General features: G+C 59.8%; 6 protein-coding genes across 6 annotated transcripts; 5 read left to right on the top strand and 1 right to left on the bottom strand.

The window, feature by feature from the left end:
• Positions 1-568: 568 nt before the first annotated feature.
• Positions 569-2,650, bottom strand: BXZ73DRAFT_45766 (amino acid transporter; the record flags this gene model as incomplete). Its single annotated transcript, XM_048019565.1, has 10 exons — positions 569-793; positions 864-930; positions 990-1,078; positions 1,136-1,646; positions 1,698-1,732; positions 1,791-2,010; positions 2,063-2,118; positions 2,212-2,284; positions 2,344-2,402; positions 2,456-2,650. 10 exons carry the CDS (start codon positions 2,648-2,650, stop codon positions 569-571), a joined length of 1,530 nt encoding a protein of 509 aa, XP_047878648.1.
• Positions 2,651-3,312: 662 nt separating this feature from the next.
• BXZ73DRAFT_45832 (glycoside hydrolase family 5 protein) lies at positions 3,313-6,209 on the top strand (the record flags this gene model as incomplete). The annotated part of the gene is made up of 11 exons (XM_048019580.1): positions 3,313-3,539; positions 3,612-3,739; positions 3,790-3,832; positions 3,885-4,169; positions 4,232-4,394; positions 4,447-4,534; positions 4,592-4,854; positions 4,912-5,022; positions 5,073-5,356; positions 5,410-5,505; positions 5,567-6,209. The coding sequence occupies 11 exons, from the start codon at positions 3,313-3,315 to the stop codon at positions 6,207-6,209; spliced, it is 2,331 nt and encodes a 776-aa protein (XP_047878647.1).
• A 1,555-nt stretch (positions 6,210-7,764) lies between these two features.
• BXZ73DRAFT_45823 (acid protease) lies at positions 7,765-9,373 on the top strand (the record flags this gene model as incomplete). The annotated part of the gene is made up of 7 exons (XM_048019578.1): positions 7,765-8,175; positions 8,234-8,264; positions 8,323-8,431; positions 8,487-8,693; positions 8,759-8,898; positions 8,956-9,119; positions 9,182-9,373. The coding sequence occupies 7 exons, from the start codon at positions 7,765-7,767 to the stop codon at positions 9,371-9,373; spliced, it is 1,254 nt and encodes a 417-aa protein (XP_047878646.1).
• A 712-nt stretch (positions 9,374-10,085) lies between these two features.
• On the top strand, positions 10,086-11,161 carry BXZ73DRAFT_89614 (uncharacterized protein; the record flags this gene model as incomplete). Its single annotated transcript, XM_048025345.1, has 2 exons — positions 10,086-10,351; positions 10,414-11,161. 2 exons carry the CDS (start codon positions 10,086-10,088, stop codon positions 11,159-11,161), a joined length of 1,014 nt encoding a protein of 337 aa, XP_047878645.1.
• A 426-nt stretch (positions 11,162-11,587) lies between these two features.
• BXZ73DRAFT_45841 (thaumatin-like protein) lies at positions 11,588-12,845 on the top strand (the record flags this gene model as incomplete). Its single annotated transcript, XM_048019586.1, has 9 exons — positions 11,588-11,692; positions 11,798-11,847; positions 11,899-11,968; positions 12,034-12,129; positions 12,187-12,253; positions 12,306-12,398; positions 12,453-12,542; positions 12,599-12,682; positions 12,733-12,845. The coding sequence occupies 9 exons, from the start codon at positions 11,588-11,590 to the stop codon at positions 12,843-12,845; spliced, it is 768 nt and encodes a 255-aa protein (XP_047878644.1).
• Positions 12,846-13,600: 755 nt separating this feature from the next.
• BXZ73DRAFT_45860 (P-loop containing nucleoside triphosphate hydrolase protein) lies at positions 13,601-16,192 on the top strand (the record flags this gene model as incomplete). Its single annotated transcript, XM_048019588.1, has 6 exons — positions 13,601-14,083; positions 14,132-14,893; positions 14,948-14,975; positions 15,034-15,168; positions 15,219-15,344; positions 15,396-16,192. The coding sequence occupies 6 exons, from the start codon at positions 13,601-13,603 to the stop codon at positions 16,190-16,192; spliced, it is 2,331 nt and encodes a 776-aa protein (XP_047878643.1).
• Between the last annotated feature and the right edge of the window lie 78 nt (positions 16,193-16,270).

The raw sequence follows: 16,270 nt of genomic DNA, 5'->3' as shown, positions 1-16,270 counted from the left end.
GAGTTGGTCGCCGAGTTCGTCGAGGGAACCGACCGCGCCCACGGCCGGATTACACAGTCCAGGAGGCCAGACGGGCCATCGCGGCCTGCAAGAGGTCAGGATCCGTGTCTCGACGCTTTGCGGGCCGCACGCCGACGCATTGGCCCAGGGAAAGAGTAGGGTGAAATGATAGGATCCAGGAACCGAGGATGGGGAGCTGCGAGATGCATCATCGTGGTATGAGACAAAGAGGGATCGGCGCTTATTGGAGTACTGGTCGTCTCAAGCTCGATGAAACCGGAGGTTCAAACGTTCAATTCTTGGGAATCTCTTATGATGTTTGATCCCATCTCAACATGATACTTCTGCTATAAACGTACAAGGTACGCACTGAACGGAATAACAGATACAGCCACACGTATTTCGTGTCGGTTAAATTGGAGCCAGCGCATAATCTATCTATAACGAGATCATTCGCTCCTCCTTACTATTTATCCTGTCTGTCATGAAGTCGTAAAAGACAGCATCATTCATAACATGCTGCTCCCCGCGCTGGAGCGAGCGGAAGGCTTAAGCATCCGCACCACTTTTACCTCTTCTTCTCGTCCTCCTGCTCGACCGCCCCCGCCGCCGCAGCCCTCTCCTCCTCTGCAGTCCGCACGGGGCCGACGAAGCGGAAGCGGCCCCAGAACAACCAGCCGAGGCCGACGAGGAGGATGACGCCGCCGATGGCCACGATCGCGTAGTTCATGTTGAGCGCGGTCGTCGGGTGCGCGGTGGGCAGGACGAAGAGGACGCAGATGAAGATCGTGAACTGGTGAGCGCAAATCGCGAACGCAGCGATCAGCAACGAGGTTTGCAGGGGTGCAGGAGGCAGTACGCACGCAGAAGCTCGCGACATTGACGGGCCAGGACCACCTGCCGAGGTGGAACGGCCCCTTCTCAGGGAGGCTACAAGGGGTTGAGAGAATTAGACAGATGCAGGGCGGAGGGCCGATGAAAGAACTGACGACTCGTCGGGCCAGAACACGCGAATGGTGATCGGTTGAACGTAGCTCAGCATGACGGCGATCGCCGCGGACGACAGGATGGCGTTGAACTGAAAAGAGGGTCATCAGCGTCCCATCCCTCAGCGGAATGAAAGTGGACGACGCACGGCAACGGCAGAGCCGATGTATGCGCACGAAATGATGCACCCGATGAGGACCGAAGTCCACACACCGACGTACGGCGCCTGGAAGCGGTTGAGCGCCATGAACTGGCGTTTGGCGGGGCACGCGTTGTCACGCGCGAGCGCGTAGAAAAGGCGCGAGCTCGCGGTGAACGCGGTCGCGGCGGCCATGAACTGGCTCACGCATACCACCGTCAGGCAGACGATCGTCAGCTTCGGACCCACAGCGTCGTAGAACAACTGGGTGATCGGCAGGGCGTATGCGGTGGCTGCGACCGAGTCGATGCTCTGGACGGAAAAGAGGAGGGAGAGCATGTAGATGAGCCCGATGAGCCACGAGCCGGCGATGGAGCCCATGACGGCCATGGGGGCGAGGAACTCAGCGCGCTTGGCCTCTTCTGCGACCTGGGCGGCGGTCTCGCAGCCTTCGAGCGTGTAGACGGCTTGGAGGAAACCGAGGAGAACAACGAATCCGCGGTTGGACCAGCCTGTGAAGCTGTGCAGTAGTTCAGTACGTGACGTCATAGCGAGCGATGCGGCGGCGTACTTCTCGTAGTCGGTGAACACGAACTCGGCTGAGTTCTGAAGGCGTCGGGATCCCATGTTGGTACCAAATCATCGAGATGGCGAGTGTACGCACGTGGGTGGGGGCCTTGACGAGAAGGGTGATGACGAGAACAACGGTGCCGGCAAGCGTCCACCAAATGTAGAAGTTGCTCATGCCGCCGATCGCCTTGGTGCCGATGGTATTCAAGATTCCGGACGCAATGTTGACACCCCAAGCAATGGCAGTGATCTCGACACGGGTGAGGATGCGGCCAGTGCCGACCTCGGCCATGGATGCGAGGTAGAGAGCGGTGCTGCGACAGTTGAATGGTGGAAGGGGCACAAATAACCACAAAATATGCTCACCTGAGGTTTCCCGATGTTCCCGTGAACGTCATGGCGATGCTATACACCCATCCCGTCTATATGACTGTGAGATGCATTCAGAGGCACAAAGTGTAGCACCTACACAAACTGAGAGAAGTCAGCGCACGAAGAGGATAATATCCTGAGACAAACTTACAGCCAAGCATAGGTTTGTCCGGCTTCATCTTGCACACCCAGAAATACAGACCACCCATCGTAGGACTTGGTCGCGTGCGCGCGTTTAGACGCATATACCAAGCAACAAGAAGAAGGGAACTCACTAGGCGCTGCAAATCTCCGCCAAAGACATGGCAATGAGCATCATGAAGATGCTACAGATCTAGAGCCACACTCCATCAACACCCGCGCACAAGAGAGCGAAACGCGACGTACGTTCCAGCCCCAAAAAAGCCCAAGAGGTCCTCCCGAGAACAACCCCGTCTGGAACGCGCTGCTCATACCCGTAAGGATACCGATGGCGCAGAAGGAGATTCCGAGGACGCCAAAGAGCGACATATCGCGCTTGAACTCGGACTTGTAGCCGAGCTCGTGCAGACGCTGGTCTGAGCGCGAGACGTCGCCAGTCATGCTTTCTACGTCGTTGACGGCGTGGGCTGCGTCTGTCTTCTCCATTGCGGGATGCGCTGCTGAAGGTGAAGACGAGAGAGGAGGGGCGGCGTGCGCGGAGGCGTGAAACGCCAGCTCAAGGGACGCGACTGGGTCGGGACCAGCATTTTATCAGAGCCAGGAAGATAACTGGGACTGGGCGATAGCCTGTATAGAATGCGCGGCAAATGTGTGGGCACATGCATGATAGCGCAGGCGGAGGCGTGGATGGGGCGATTAAGCGGACAGCCGAGCGCCGTGTGAGCGCGCTAGGTGTGCAGCGTGAGCTGAGGTGGCCGACCAGGAGAGGGGGAATGTGTGAACATCGAACGAAAAGCCGGAGTAGTGCTGCAGTGGTGGTTACTAGAGCAGGTGTGCACAGGTGCAGAATGACCAGGACCGAAACGCAATAGCGTCCACGGCCGCGGCTCGGCCGGTGGCGCCTACGGCCGGTGGCACCCGTTTGCCCTGGACTCATCGACTCTCCGATACAGGCACCCGCCGGCGCGTCCCTGCTCACCATCATCTGTCCAGTGTGCTCTTCCACTCATATCTCTCTCTCTCCAAGCCCTAGCCCTCTCTCCTTTTGGCTCATCTTTATTCCACTATACCAACGTGATACCAGCGGCTGCATCTAGAAGCGAATGTCCCTTTCTCGCACAGATTCTGAAGCATCCTTCATCCTCGTGGACGACACTGCAGCCCCGCAAGCTTCACCCCTTCCCCGACCGCACCCTAACGAGACTTTCGCCCATGATTGGTCTTCGTCTGGGACAGGCGGAAAGCTCTACATACACGGACGCCATATCCTCGACGCCTACGGACGGGTATGCAACCTCCGTGGAGTGAATTTGTCTGGGAACTGCAAAACGTGTGTCTACTCTTCTACATCTGTCCCCTCCCGTGTCTGTGTTTCGCCGACAGAAGCTAAATGAGAGCTAAGGCCAGTGAATCATGACCACGACTCGTTTCCTGCCAACCATGCCGACGTGACATTCGTCGGACGACCCTTTCCCCTCGAACAAGCCCCAGACCACTTCGCTCGCCTTCGAAAATGGGGCCTGACATTCGGTACGTTCCATTCTCGTATCTTCCATGCGCATATATCGACCTCCCTCCAGTCCGTTTCCTCGTAACATGGGAGGCTGTCGAACATACCGCTCCGTGAGCCGTCCGTTTTCTCTACAGCCGTCCCCTCCTCATGCGGCCTCCCCAGCGGCGTTTACGACACCGAATACCTCGACTACGTCCACGCGCTGCTCTCGCTCATGCCACAGTTCGGGCTCGTCGCCTTCGTCGCTCTCCACCAGGACGTGTGGTCGCGCTACTCCGGCGGCTCCGGCGCACCCGCGTGGACCCTCGAGGCCGTCGGTTTCGACCTGCACGGACTGGAGGAGCCTGGGGCGGCGTGGCTCCGCGGCGTGCGTGGCGGCGGGCACACGGAGGAGGAGCGTGGACTGTGGCCGTGTGGATACCAGAAGCTGGCAGCGGCGACCATGGCGTGAGTCTTCTGGCGTGAATTGGGGTTTACTGCGCGTCGAGGCTGATATTGTTTGGGTCTAGGACGTGTTTCTGGGCGGGAGACATGTTCGCGCCGAAGCTCAAGGTCAAGGGGAAGGACGGGAAGGAGGTGCCAGTGCAGGAGTTCCTTCAGGGTGCGTTCCTGGATATGTGGGCCACTGTTGCAGCGAAGCTGGGGGATCTGGAGGCCGTGCTCGGCTTTGAGGTACGTCTGCAGCTGCTTCTTGACCGAGGCGCCGTGTTGACTTGGGCGGAAGATCATGAACGAACCCCATCGAGGATACATCGAGCTGCAGTCCATGCACAGCTTTGACTACAACACCGACCTCCACCTGGCCCACGTCCGTAAGATGAACTATACCTTCTGTGCCTGAGTCGGGCTTACTCGCGCCTCGTGGCTAGCCACCGCGTTTCAGTCCTTCATGCTGGGTGCTGGACATCCTACAGCTGTCGGCCACTGGACACGCTCTTTCCCGGTGCCAACGCGTCTCACGTCGCACAAAGTTATCAACACTGCAGGTCAGAAAGCATGGCGTGAGGATGGGCCGACGAAGGGCAAGTGTCTCTGGGAGGTCCACGGCGTGTGGGGATGGGATGAGACGAAGAACGAGGGGGTCGTGCTCCGCGAGAACTACTTCAAGCGAGACCCGCAATCTAGTCGAGAGGTGTGTTCGTGTGTTCGACTTGGCACTAGAAGAAGCCTGATAGAGCTCGTTCGTCAGATCGACTGGTACACGGATTTCTTCTACCCGTTCCTCAACCGGTGGGCGGAGCGTGTTCGTAGTGTTTCCTCGCCAGAGAAAGTTATCCTGGCCGAGTCCATCCCGAACGAGGTGCGTATTCATTCGCGATTTTTCTGTGCTTGTACCCACGTCGTCTCCAGTTCTGCCCGGAGTCATGGACAAAGGATCGTCGGCCACCCAACATGATCTACGCTCCTCATTGGTACGACTTGAACGCCTTATTCCTGAAGGCGTTCAGCGACTTCTCCGTCAACGTTCAAGGACTGTCTCGGGGCATGTTCCCGCTGAAGGGTTTCTACTGGGGCCAGAAGGGCGCGCGGGACAACTTCTCGCTGCAAATCCGTAATATAGTTGAGGCTGGCTACCAGGCCCTTGGCGAAACTCCCATCATTATCGGAGAGTGTGGTATACCCATGGACATGAAGTAAGCATCTCCTTCGCCGTTTCGAACAGGGTTCTAACATGTCGCTTCTATAGCAAGAAGGAGGCATTTGAGACCGACAGGTGGCACTGGCAGATGAAGATGATGGATGCCATGATCACTGCGTTGGAGCGTTCTCTTGTCGGTTTCACGTAAGTTCTGTCCCCTTCCCCCAATAACGGTTCGGTACTGACACTCACTTCATGCAATTAGTTTGTGGAATTACAACCCAGACAACGACGACCACACCGGTGACGACTGGAATGGCGAGAACTTTTCATGGTTCTCCCAGAAGCGCGCTCTGCCATCGTCGTGGCTCGACCACGCTCAAACGTCGCCCACACTCGACAACGGCGGACGCATCCTCCGCGCCGTCGTGCGCCCCTACCCCGCCAAGACCGCCGGCGTCCCCCTCAAGTTCGAGTATGAGATCAACACCGGCACGTTCACGTACGAGTGGGCCGTCCCGTCGTCGCCGTCGTCACCATTTGCCCCCTCCGCCGGGCCAGCTGTCGCCACCCCGCCGCGCACGGGTCTGCCCGCCCCAACGACGAACCGGACGGAGATCTTCGTCCCCGCGACGCTCTCCGAGGGCCGGACGCTCCTCGTCCGCGGGCTGGCCTCGACGGAGTGGGCGCACGACGCCGCGCGGCAGACGCTCATCCTCGCGCCGGCGGCGGTGCGCAACACGCCGGGGACGGTACACCGGGTGACGGTGCTGGTGTCGCCGGAGCCGAAGGACACGTTCGTGCTGAACGACTTCTGGGACGACTGGGGCACGCACGTCATCCTCGCGGGTGCAGCGAGCGTGGCGCTCGTGGCGGTTTTGGTGCTGTGTTTGCAGGGGATGTTGTAGACGACACGGCACGGGTAGAGACGGCCGCCTGTTGGTCAGACGTGCTGGCATAGACGTTTTGTGGATGCGGACGAAGGAATTGCTGAATAGATGTCGGGTCGAACGGAGCCTTATACCAATGAAGTTAGGCGTACCACAATGTCTTGGTTTGAATGAGACCGTGGACTGATGGTACGTTGATCATTGTTGTGTCTGACTGTCGCTGACGAATAGATGGCCCTCGGAGACGTTGCATGGGCTTGCGTGGGTCGCACTCGAAGTCGGCATTGTGCTAGAGATCTGACTCCACTCTGGCCATCACGGTGCATCTTTGCCGCACTGTGAAGTCCGTTATATCAGCGCACGCGTATCTGTTGGCTCTGAAGACGAGCTGCATGGCACACACGTGATTCATGACGACGTTCACGACATGTATGGGGATATAGGAGTTCTGGTCGCCGCCGGAGTAGTAACTGCGATGACAACTTCGCTTCGAAAGCACCGTGGTCACCATCGGCAATGCGCGATCTGGTCAGTAATCTGTGCCTTGCTACACATGGAATCTGCGTTCTGATTTTCTGTGTATCGTACCAGCCCCGATTCCTGCAAGGAGCTAGAAGCAGGTTGGGGCAAGTCCAGGTCAGCGCTCACTCTGACAAGAGGAGCAAGTTGTACAGTGGAACGCGGTCGTTTTGTCTGGGCACGGTATGCCGTTAATGCCGTTCATATCAACAGCTGAGATCGCCAAGACATATATACTTGTGGCCCGGGGCACGGCATGGCTTGGCATATCTCGATTTCTCCGCAGAAGCTTATCACGGGCGCTTTCGAGTCTCGGGCATCGCTGATATCCACCCAGTGCGTCCTCTCGTCATCCCTGCCTCATTCGGGGTGCTCATTCTCGTGCTCTTCAGGGCCGCCGGAATAGCCTTGGTTTACCGTTGATGTCACGAGGGCCTCCGCGTGTCGTTAGGGCACGCCGCACGCGACAACTTGGTCGCGAGACGTTCCTACTGATTCGAACTCACCATTATGTAGACTAAGATCGCAAAGGAGTGGAGAAGGTGGCGCACCGTCTCCGGCCCCTTGGTGACCTAGTGGGTCTCACGCCCGTTACTTACCAGAGGACTCATCTGCGCATGCACCGACCGGCCTTTCATCTCCGGCTACACCATACCGGACTCAAGTTGCGAAAGCGCGCAAGCACCGATCGGCATTTCTTCACCATACCGGGCCCAAGTTGCGGAAGTGCACAAGCAAGTGGTCTCGTCTCCGTACCGCACTGCACCACCCTCGTGAGTTGCGTATGCGCAAGACTGCGGCGCTGATTCTCGTGCACCGCCGATAAGTCGATGCGACACTATCCACTTCGAGAAACCTCCTTCCAAGCCCGCTAGCGCCCGCGGCACCACACCTTGCGGCCCATCGCGCACTCTACATCTTGCATCACGATCCATCATGCAACCCGTGCCTCTTAGACTAAAGGACGCGATATAAAGCCTACGCCATGGCAATCATATTACCCCCAGGCTCCACCTGCATCCTCCACCCCCTCCCTCGGACTAGGACAAGGACCATGTTCGCCCGCCTCCCTCTCCTCGCGCTCTGTGCGTGCGTCGCCTCCCTCGCCTCGCTCTCGTCCGCGTCGCCCGTGTCGGGCCGCGCCGCGGGTCCGACGCTCTCCGTCACGCGCCAGCTGAACCTCACCGGGGTGCCGAGCATCATCGAGGCGGACCGCGCGCGCGCGAAGATGCTCCTCGAGCGCGCGACGGCGCAGAACGCGACCGCGATGAGCGCGAAGCAGGCCGCCGGGTTCGTGCCCGTCGACGCGACGAACCAGGTGGTGCACTACATCGCGAGCGTCGGCGTCGGCTCGCCGCCGACGTTCTACGACCTCCTGATCGACACCGGGAGCTCGAACACGTGGGTCGGCGCGAGCAAGGCGTACGTGAACACGAGCACGAGCGTGTCGACCGGGGAGCAGTTTGTGAGTGTCAACATCGGTTGCTTGGCGGCGCGTGCGCTGACGTGGTGCGCGATTGCAGGGGGTCCTGTACGGCTCTGGCCTCGTCTTTGGTGAGGCGTTCTGTTTGGCACCGATCATGGATGGGGCGACTAACCGCGGGCTGTATAGGTTATGAGTACACCGACACGGTCACTCTCGGCGATGCCGCAATCACAGGCCAGGGAATTGGCGTTGCTTCCACCACGTATGGCTTCGACGGTGTTGACGGTATCCTCGGGTGAGTGCCTTTGCCGCATTATTGATATCGGGTGCCTCAACATGGAGCTATACAGCATCGGCCCCGTGGCCCTTACCGAGGGCTCCACGTCGGGCAGCGAAGCTATTCCTACCGTGACGGACAATATGTTCAGCCAGGGTCTTATCGAGGCCGACCTCGTGGGCATCACCTTCGTGCCCAGCACCGTGCTCGAGTCCACCAACGGCCAGCTTTCTTTCGGTGCCGTTGACGAGAGCAAGTACACTGGCGACATCACCTACGTGTAAGCACATCCGCGTTTCACTGTGTAAGAGTGCCGTTAACGCCGGCGGTACGTTTCGATCACAGTCCGATCACGTCGACCTCGCCGGCGTCGTACTACGTGGGTATCGACCAGTCGATCACCTACGGTTCTTCGAACATCCCCATTCTCTCGACCACCGCGGGTATCACCGACACCGGCACCACACTCGTTTACATTGCCTCTGGTACGATTTACCTCCCGCACGCCTTGCATCAGCGCTAACGCACCCTATTTCCCGCAGAGGCGTTCGCCGCGTACCAGAAGGCCACCGGCGCTGTTCCCGACGACGACGTCGGCCTCCTGAAGATCACTGCGGAGCAGTTCGCGTCCCTGGAGAGCCTCTTCTTCCACTTCGGCGACCACACCTTCGAGTTCACCGCGAACGCGCAGATCTGGCCCCGCCCCGTACGTCCCCGCACGGGCTTTGGTGCGCGCGCGCCCCGCTGACCCCGTCCGGGCTCCCGCAGCTGAACACCGCGATCGGGGGCGACGCGGACAGCATTTACCTGATCGTCGCTGACTGGGGCACGGACTCGGGCGAGGGCCTGGACTTCATCGACGGGATGACGTTCCTGGAGCGTTTCTACCACGTCTACGACACCGGCAACAGCCAGGTCGGCTTCGCGCTCACCGAGAACACGTTCGCGGAGATCAACTAGGCGTGTGTGGTCTGCACAAACACGGCGTATGGGGCTTGGAAGTTGGTGGAGCGTCCGAGTTCGCGGCCTCAGTTCACGACATTTTTACAACTTCAAGCGCACTAGAGCCGGTGTTTATAGCATGAAATGTATTTGCTGCTGCTGTGCTCACGGTGACATAGTTGTAGCAAGCGAGGCGCGGTGGCGAACGGTTGACGAATGGTGCGAGAGCAGGAAGGGTCGCATTTATTGAGGCGAAATGCACTTACGTACGTTTCAGATGAACGCGGCCTCGTGACTCGGTTCGCTTCGCTTTGCTCCCTTGAGCTCGAGCTTTCATATGTATGTTCATCCTCACCAAGTACGTATATACCTCCTCCTCTGCGCATATATGCACCTCAAACGAAATGTATGTGTTAGCTTCCTGGCTTCGTCTGGCTGAACGCCTCAGGCCTCTGACCCACTCCAAGGCTGCAGGGCGATCTGGCGGACCCTGGGCATTGATGGGGAGGTCTCTTGCAATGTTATGACGCACCTGGCGTAGCCTCTCGGTGCGTATCATGTTTCAAAATTTCAACATATCACGCTATGCGCGGTACTTGCGGTGACCCGTACAAGCCGCGCGCCGACCCTATCGGGCCTCCCTTCTTAATGTCATGCCCGTCACGGTGCCAATAATTGTCCCCCACCTCTCCCTCCCCCCCTTCCTCCTCTTTCTTTGACTGTCTCTGCTATGAATCCACCAGTCACGCACCATCCCCGCCTCTACTTCGACAACGGTGACATCGTCCTCATCGCCCCACGGTTGTCAACAACCTCGTCCCCTTGCGCCTTCCGCGTCCACAAGCACGTCCTCAGCGACCAGTCGGCCATCTTCTCCCACCTGTTTGAAGACGCAGCCCCCGAGAGGAGCGATATGCACGACGGCGTTCCCCTCATCCACCTCGGAGACGATGCTGAGGACATCTCGCTCCTGCTGACCTCCCTCTACTTCCCATCGTGAGCATCTCCATCGATCGTCTGCTCGCCCTTCCCTCATGTTCATGATCCTCCTTCGCCAGCGAGCTCTCCTTCCAACCTCTGACGCCTTCCAATCTCCTCTCTCTCACCACCATCCTCCGTCTCGCCGACAAGTACTTCATGGACGATCTCCGCGCCCATCTCATCTCCCAAGTCACCTCCGACTGGCCCACCACGCTCGAAGCCTGGGATGCACGTCAAGCGTCCCTGCGCGCGCTGCCCATCGCTGTTGCCCGCCGCCGCGCTCCGGAGCCAGTCACGGCGATCGCCTTCGCCCGCGCTTTCGATGTACCCTCCCTGCTCCCAGCCGCGTTCTACCAGCTCGCGACCACGGCGCACGGGCGCGCGTGGGGCCGCGCGCTGCGGGTCCGGACGCCCCCCGCGCACTGGGACGACCTGCCGAGCGACGACTGGATGCGGTGGGCGCGGGGGCGGGCGGCGCTCGGGCGGGTGCGGGCGGACGTCGGGGACCACATCGCGCACCGGGTCGCGTTCGACCTCGACTTCGCGGGCGGGCTGAAGGACGGCGAGGCGGAGGTCGTCGCGGACGACTCGACGATGTGCTTCGACTGCGTGGAGGGGCTGTTTGGGGCGTGTGCGTCCACGGGCGACGATGGGGTCCCTGGGGATCCGCTGTGGATGCTGGAGGAGGCGCTGAGGAAGTATGAGGAGCGGAAGGAGGAGGAGGGGCGGTTGTGTGGGTCGTGCGAGCGGGGGTTTGAGGCGCGGATCCAGGCGACGCGTTTGAGGATTTGGAAGAACCTGCCGCGGTTCTTCGAGCTCAAGTGAGTGAGTGTTTACGATTATCCTGCGGAGTCCATGAGTCTCCCCTAGTCAGACCTCGTTCGAGGACTGCATATATGCGCTGTCATATCACGTCGTGTCGTTATAATTCCCGTTCTGTTACGCCTGTAGTAATCTCTTGCCACATGTATCAATGCCTCCCATAGTCCTGACTGTGTACCATACTAGACGTCTACGTTTAAGATCATATAGATAATACGGCATCATGAGCTAGAAGAACTGGTTCAGTCCAACTGTCCAAGTACTCTGGTCCGTGCGGCTATAAGGATCCGAACGTGCGTCATAAACACGCCTCTTGTCTCTGCCGCCCATGTCTCCCTCGTCCCTCCTCACGCTCAGCCCGCCCCTTGCGGCGCGGCACGCCCCACGCCCGTTGTGCTCTCCAGCGACGCTTGGCTTCTTACCCTCATCATGATCACCCTACTGCGACTGAGCATACCTGCAATACTCTGTGCGCGGGTCGTGGACGCGCGATGGTTCACCGTCATGAACAACTGTCCCTTCACAATATGGTGCGTTCATCATGTCCTTCTCACTTGACTGTATGCGCTGACCAGAAACAGGCCGGCGGTAAGAGCGCTGTGCTATGTTCATAGTGGAAACTCCTGAACGACCCTGTAGATGTTTACGGACCTTTCAGCGGGCACCGCGGTGCCGCTGTTTGCCACTGGGTACGTACCTCTAATGATGCTGAGATTTCAGCTGCTCTAATGCGCATGCAGGTGGGAAGCCGCAGCTTTCACGTCCGTGGGGTTCGCCGTGCCTGACAATTGGAAAGCGGGCAGGATATGGGTGAGTCGATTCTTCACCAGTCACTGGGATCTAGTGGAATGAACATCCGGGCGCGATGACGGCAGGGCCGGAGGGACTGTGACTTCACGATCACGACTGGCCCGACATGCTTGGATGGATGGTGTAACGGAGGGCTGCTCTGCGACCCCACTACCGGAACGGTACGTTCTCCCGAACCATCTTGGAGTGCTCATTTTCATCGAAGCTTTCCTGCACAGGGCGTCCCTCCGGCCTCTGTGGCGGAGTGGACTCTCCAGGGCGATGGGAACCTCGATTTCTACGATGGTGAGTGGCTATATGCGCCCGCTTTGCTCAGTGTTTGATCGAGATCCGGTAGTTTCCCTTGTGGACGGCTACAATTTACCTATGGCCATTACGAACAACGTCAATTGCCCTGTAGCAGACTGTCTGGTAGACCTTGGCCCCGGATGTGCGTTATCGTCTTCCCATGGCCTTCCGCATATGGAATCTGACCCGGCGACAGGCCCTGATCCGCTCAAAGGACCGTTCGATTCGACTGGGTTCCCAGTCGGATGCCAGAGTGCGTGTGCTGCAAACATAGACGGAAATCCGAGTCAGTCATAGCGAGCTGCATCACGAGCTGCATCGACCTGATCTGTATGTACGCAGCCGACTCCGCCAACTGCTGCTCCGGAAGTCACAGCACACCGGAGACGTGCCCGCCTTCAGGGGTGCAGTTCTACGACTATTTCAGTGAGTCATCCCTTTGCGACGAACCGACTAGCGTCTGACTCAGAGCTCAGAGGGGAACTGTCCCAACGCTTACGCATATGCTTTCGACGAATCCAGCGGCACCGCTCTATGGACGTGCGATTCCGGCTTGAACGCAGATTACACGTTGACATTCTGCCCGTAAGTGCTCTAATTCGCCTTAAGCTTGACTCATATCCGACCATCCTTCCGTGTCGAATAGTCCACCAGCATCTAGTGCGCCGTCTACAAATTCGTCCGCAGGAGCGGCCTTCACGTCCCCGACATCCTCGGCCGTCGACAACGGCAGCAACAGCTCGACATCAACCTCCTCCGATAGCTCCCTTGAGAGTTCACCGGCGGTCGCCGAGTCTTCTGCACCATCAACAAGGACATCCGCCACGTCCACGACCGATTCATCCAGTACGACAGCCCCGGTAGAGGCTCGTCCCGCCAATGCCGCTTTGAAGCAGTCTCCAATGTCAGCAGTTTGGCTGAGTCTTCTTTCCCCTGTTTTGGTCAACATATGCGGACGAATGTAGTCACTGCACGCATAGACGGAGTTATGTTCCACGTATGGATGATGGACGATATTGAGTTTGGAGATTGCGGTTCGGTGTCCAAGGATTGTGGTATCGTTGCCCCTCGTGATCTTCCTCGAGGCCGATCTGGGACCGCCTCGTGTGGGGAGGGTCCCGTATCTTGCCTTTCTTGGCGCGTTCGAAGAGTCATCTCACGGACCCGCCGAGATTTCATGCCCAGTGTCGCACGCCGCAGAGAGTTTGTTGTCGACCTGCATTGCATTCAACGAGGCATACAAAAGGTGGTCGTCGAGCGGGCCCTCCCCACGGTCTCTCACTCACAGACCACATCCCCCAGATGCGTCGCTTCTTGTCTCGCCGCTCAACAGCCGGGCCCTCTATGAGCGAAAAACAGGGCCAACCTGTCCCAGCCTCGACGAGCTTCCGTGATGCTCCCCAGCGGCGCTATAGAAGGCACTCCGCGGGTCTCTTTCCTGTCGATGACTCTCTGGACGACGACGAGGCCTCGACGGCAGCGCTCTTTTCGCCCGCCGCACCTCCGCCCCCGGCGGTGCTCAAAGTCAAGCGCGTGGACTACTATTACAGCACGTGGTCGAAGGTGTGGAAGTACCGCAACACGTCAGCCAAGGTTCGCGCAGACGCGCTCCTGACCGTCGTCGGCAACGGCAACGAGGGCAACGCGGACGACGCCTGGGCCGGCTACTGTTTCGTCGTGGTCCGCAAGATCCCTCAGCCTACCACGGATGGACAGCAGGGCGAGCCGACCTTCCAGGTCGTGGTGAAGAGCCCGTATCTGCTCGCGGCATGCAAGGAGGTCATGGGCAAGATTCAGGGTGTGTCGTGGACGGCCGAGCCACTCGAGGTGAGCAACATCACTGGCGAATCGTTCACGCTCTGACACATCTCCCAGCTCGACCCGTTGCTCCTGCTCGCCTTCCTTCCCCGCTTCGAGGCTTACCGCGACGACCTCACGCGCAAGACCTCACGCACCCTCCAGGATGACAACATCCTGAAGACCGTCAACGCGCTGCTGGAGTACCTCCACAAGGACTACGCCGCTACACTCTCCAAGCTCACGAACCTGATGGAGCATGGCGAGATCACCTTCGACACCCTCTTCGCCATCTTTGTCCCGCGCTCCATCCTCGTCGCCGACTGCCCCATCACCGGCGAGCCGCGCGCATTCGAGCTCGTCTCCGCCCAGAAGCTCACCGCGGTTTCAGGCGGGGTGTACGACCTCATCTGCGAGAGCGTCGACGCGTCCCACGACGAGGACCCCGCGGCCGCTGCAGACGAGGACGGCGCGCCGGCCGGACACCGCGCCGCGTTCAACCCCGCGCTGAGCTCCAACCTTGCCAACGTCATGTCGCTTCCCCCCATGATGCACCCGCCGCCGCCAGGGAACGACTGGGGGCTGCAGCGCGCGAGCGGGAAGACGTTCGGGCGCGTGCAGAGCCGCGTCTTCGTCCCATTCTTCAAGGGCACGGTGAAGGTGAACTCGCTCGACGTGTACCCGATCGGGTACCACGCGAACGCGGGCGCGCTCGAGACGGCGCTCGTCGCGCGCGGGCGCAAGTGGCTCGCGCTGCGGGGCGTGCACCACATGCACTACGTGGGCCCCGCGACGTACACGCTGTCGACGGGGATGGGGAAGAAGAGCATCAAGTACAACGTGAGTGCCGAGTGCCGAGTGCGCCACCGCCCATCGCTGACGGATTGAGTGCAGGTGAAGTCGAGAGTCATGATCGACAAAGGTAGCTTGCGTTTCTCGCTGGGTGACACGCACGCTGTTGACAACGTTCGTTCCGTCAGCGAACTTTAGACGTCTAAACCCCAGTTACGAGATGCCAGCCGTCAAGATGGAGGCCACTCCAAATAACCCTCCGCCAGGGAACGTGCCAGGGAGCTGGGGGAGATACAGCCCGCCACCTGTTCAGTACAACCCCAGTGCGTCAGTCCACTGTTGCTAGCACGAAGCGCGGCTGACAGGTCTCCAGATGCCTGTGTGCCCACGTTCCAGGCTCGCGCGAAAATGCCGCGCGAGAAGGACGAGCTGACGGACGATGAGCTCATGCTCGCCCCTTCCATCGTCTACGGTTTCAGCCTTGCCGACAAGGCATGGCGTGAGTGTTGCGTGATTTGTTGTTTGGCTTGCGACTAATCGTGTGTTGCAGTCGAGTTCAACATCGAGCGCGTGCAGCCCGTCACCTGGAACGACGAAGCGTTCGAGAACCTCGTCATCCCGGCAGACCGCAAGGCGCTGCTCCAGTCCCTCGTCGACGCCCACAGCGTGAACACGGGCTTTGACGACTTCATCGAAGGCAAGGGCCGCGGCCTCGTGTTCAACCTCTTCGGCCCTCCTGGAGTGGGCAAGACACTCTCGGCGGAGGCGACGTCCGAGCACGTCCGCCGGCCGCTGTACGTCGTCGGCGGGGGCGACCTCGGCACGTCCGCGGCGACGCTCGACGCGGCGCTCAACACCGTCTTCGACCTCGCGACGGCGTGGCACGCGCTCGTGCTGATTGACGAGGCGGACGTCTTCCTCGAGGAGCGCTCGCTGCACGACCTCGAGCGGAACGCGATGGTCGCCGTCTTCCTCCGCCACGTGGAGTACTACCGCGGGATCCTCTTCCTCACCACGAACCGCGTCCGGGCGTTCGACGAGGCGTTCCTCTCCCGCATACACGTCGCCCTCCACTTCCGCGAGCTCGACCGCGACGCGCGCCGCCAGGTCTGGGCCGCGTTCCTCCGGCGGGCGGGGCCCGGTGCGGCGGCGGTGGCGGGGAGTGCGGAGGCGCTGGACGCGCTCGCGGCGCGCGCGCTGAACGGTCGGCAGATCAAGAACGCGGTGCGCACCGCGAGCTCGCTCGCGGGCAGCCGGGGGGTGCCGCTCCGTCTCGAGCACCTCGCGGGCACGCTCGACACGATGGATGAGTTCTCGGCTGAGTTCGCGGGCCCAGGGCGGAAGTGATCAAGGTGGAGGTGTATTTTTAGGTGATTGGACTTGTATCACAGCGGCGCATCTGCAGTGAATGGATTGGTCATTCCA

This window comes from Epithele typhae (assembly GCF_022376455.1).
Source record: "Epithele typhae strain CBS 203.58 chromosome Unknown BXZ73scaffold_19, whole genome shotgun sequence".
Classification (NCBI taxonomy): domain Eukaryota; kingdom Fungi; phylum Basidiomycota; class Agaricomycetes; order Polyporales; family Epitheliaceae; genus Epithele; species Epithele typhae.
The sequence above is the reverse complement of the archived record's forward strand: the minus strand, read 5'-3'. Positions and strand labels throughout refer to the sequence as shown.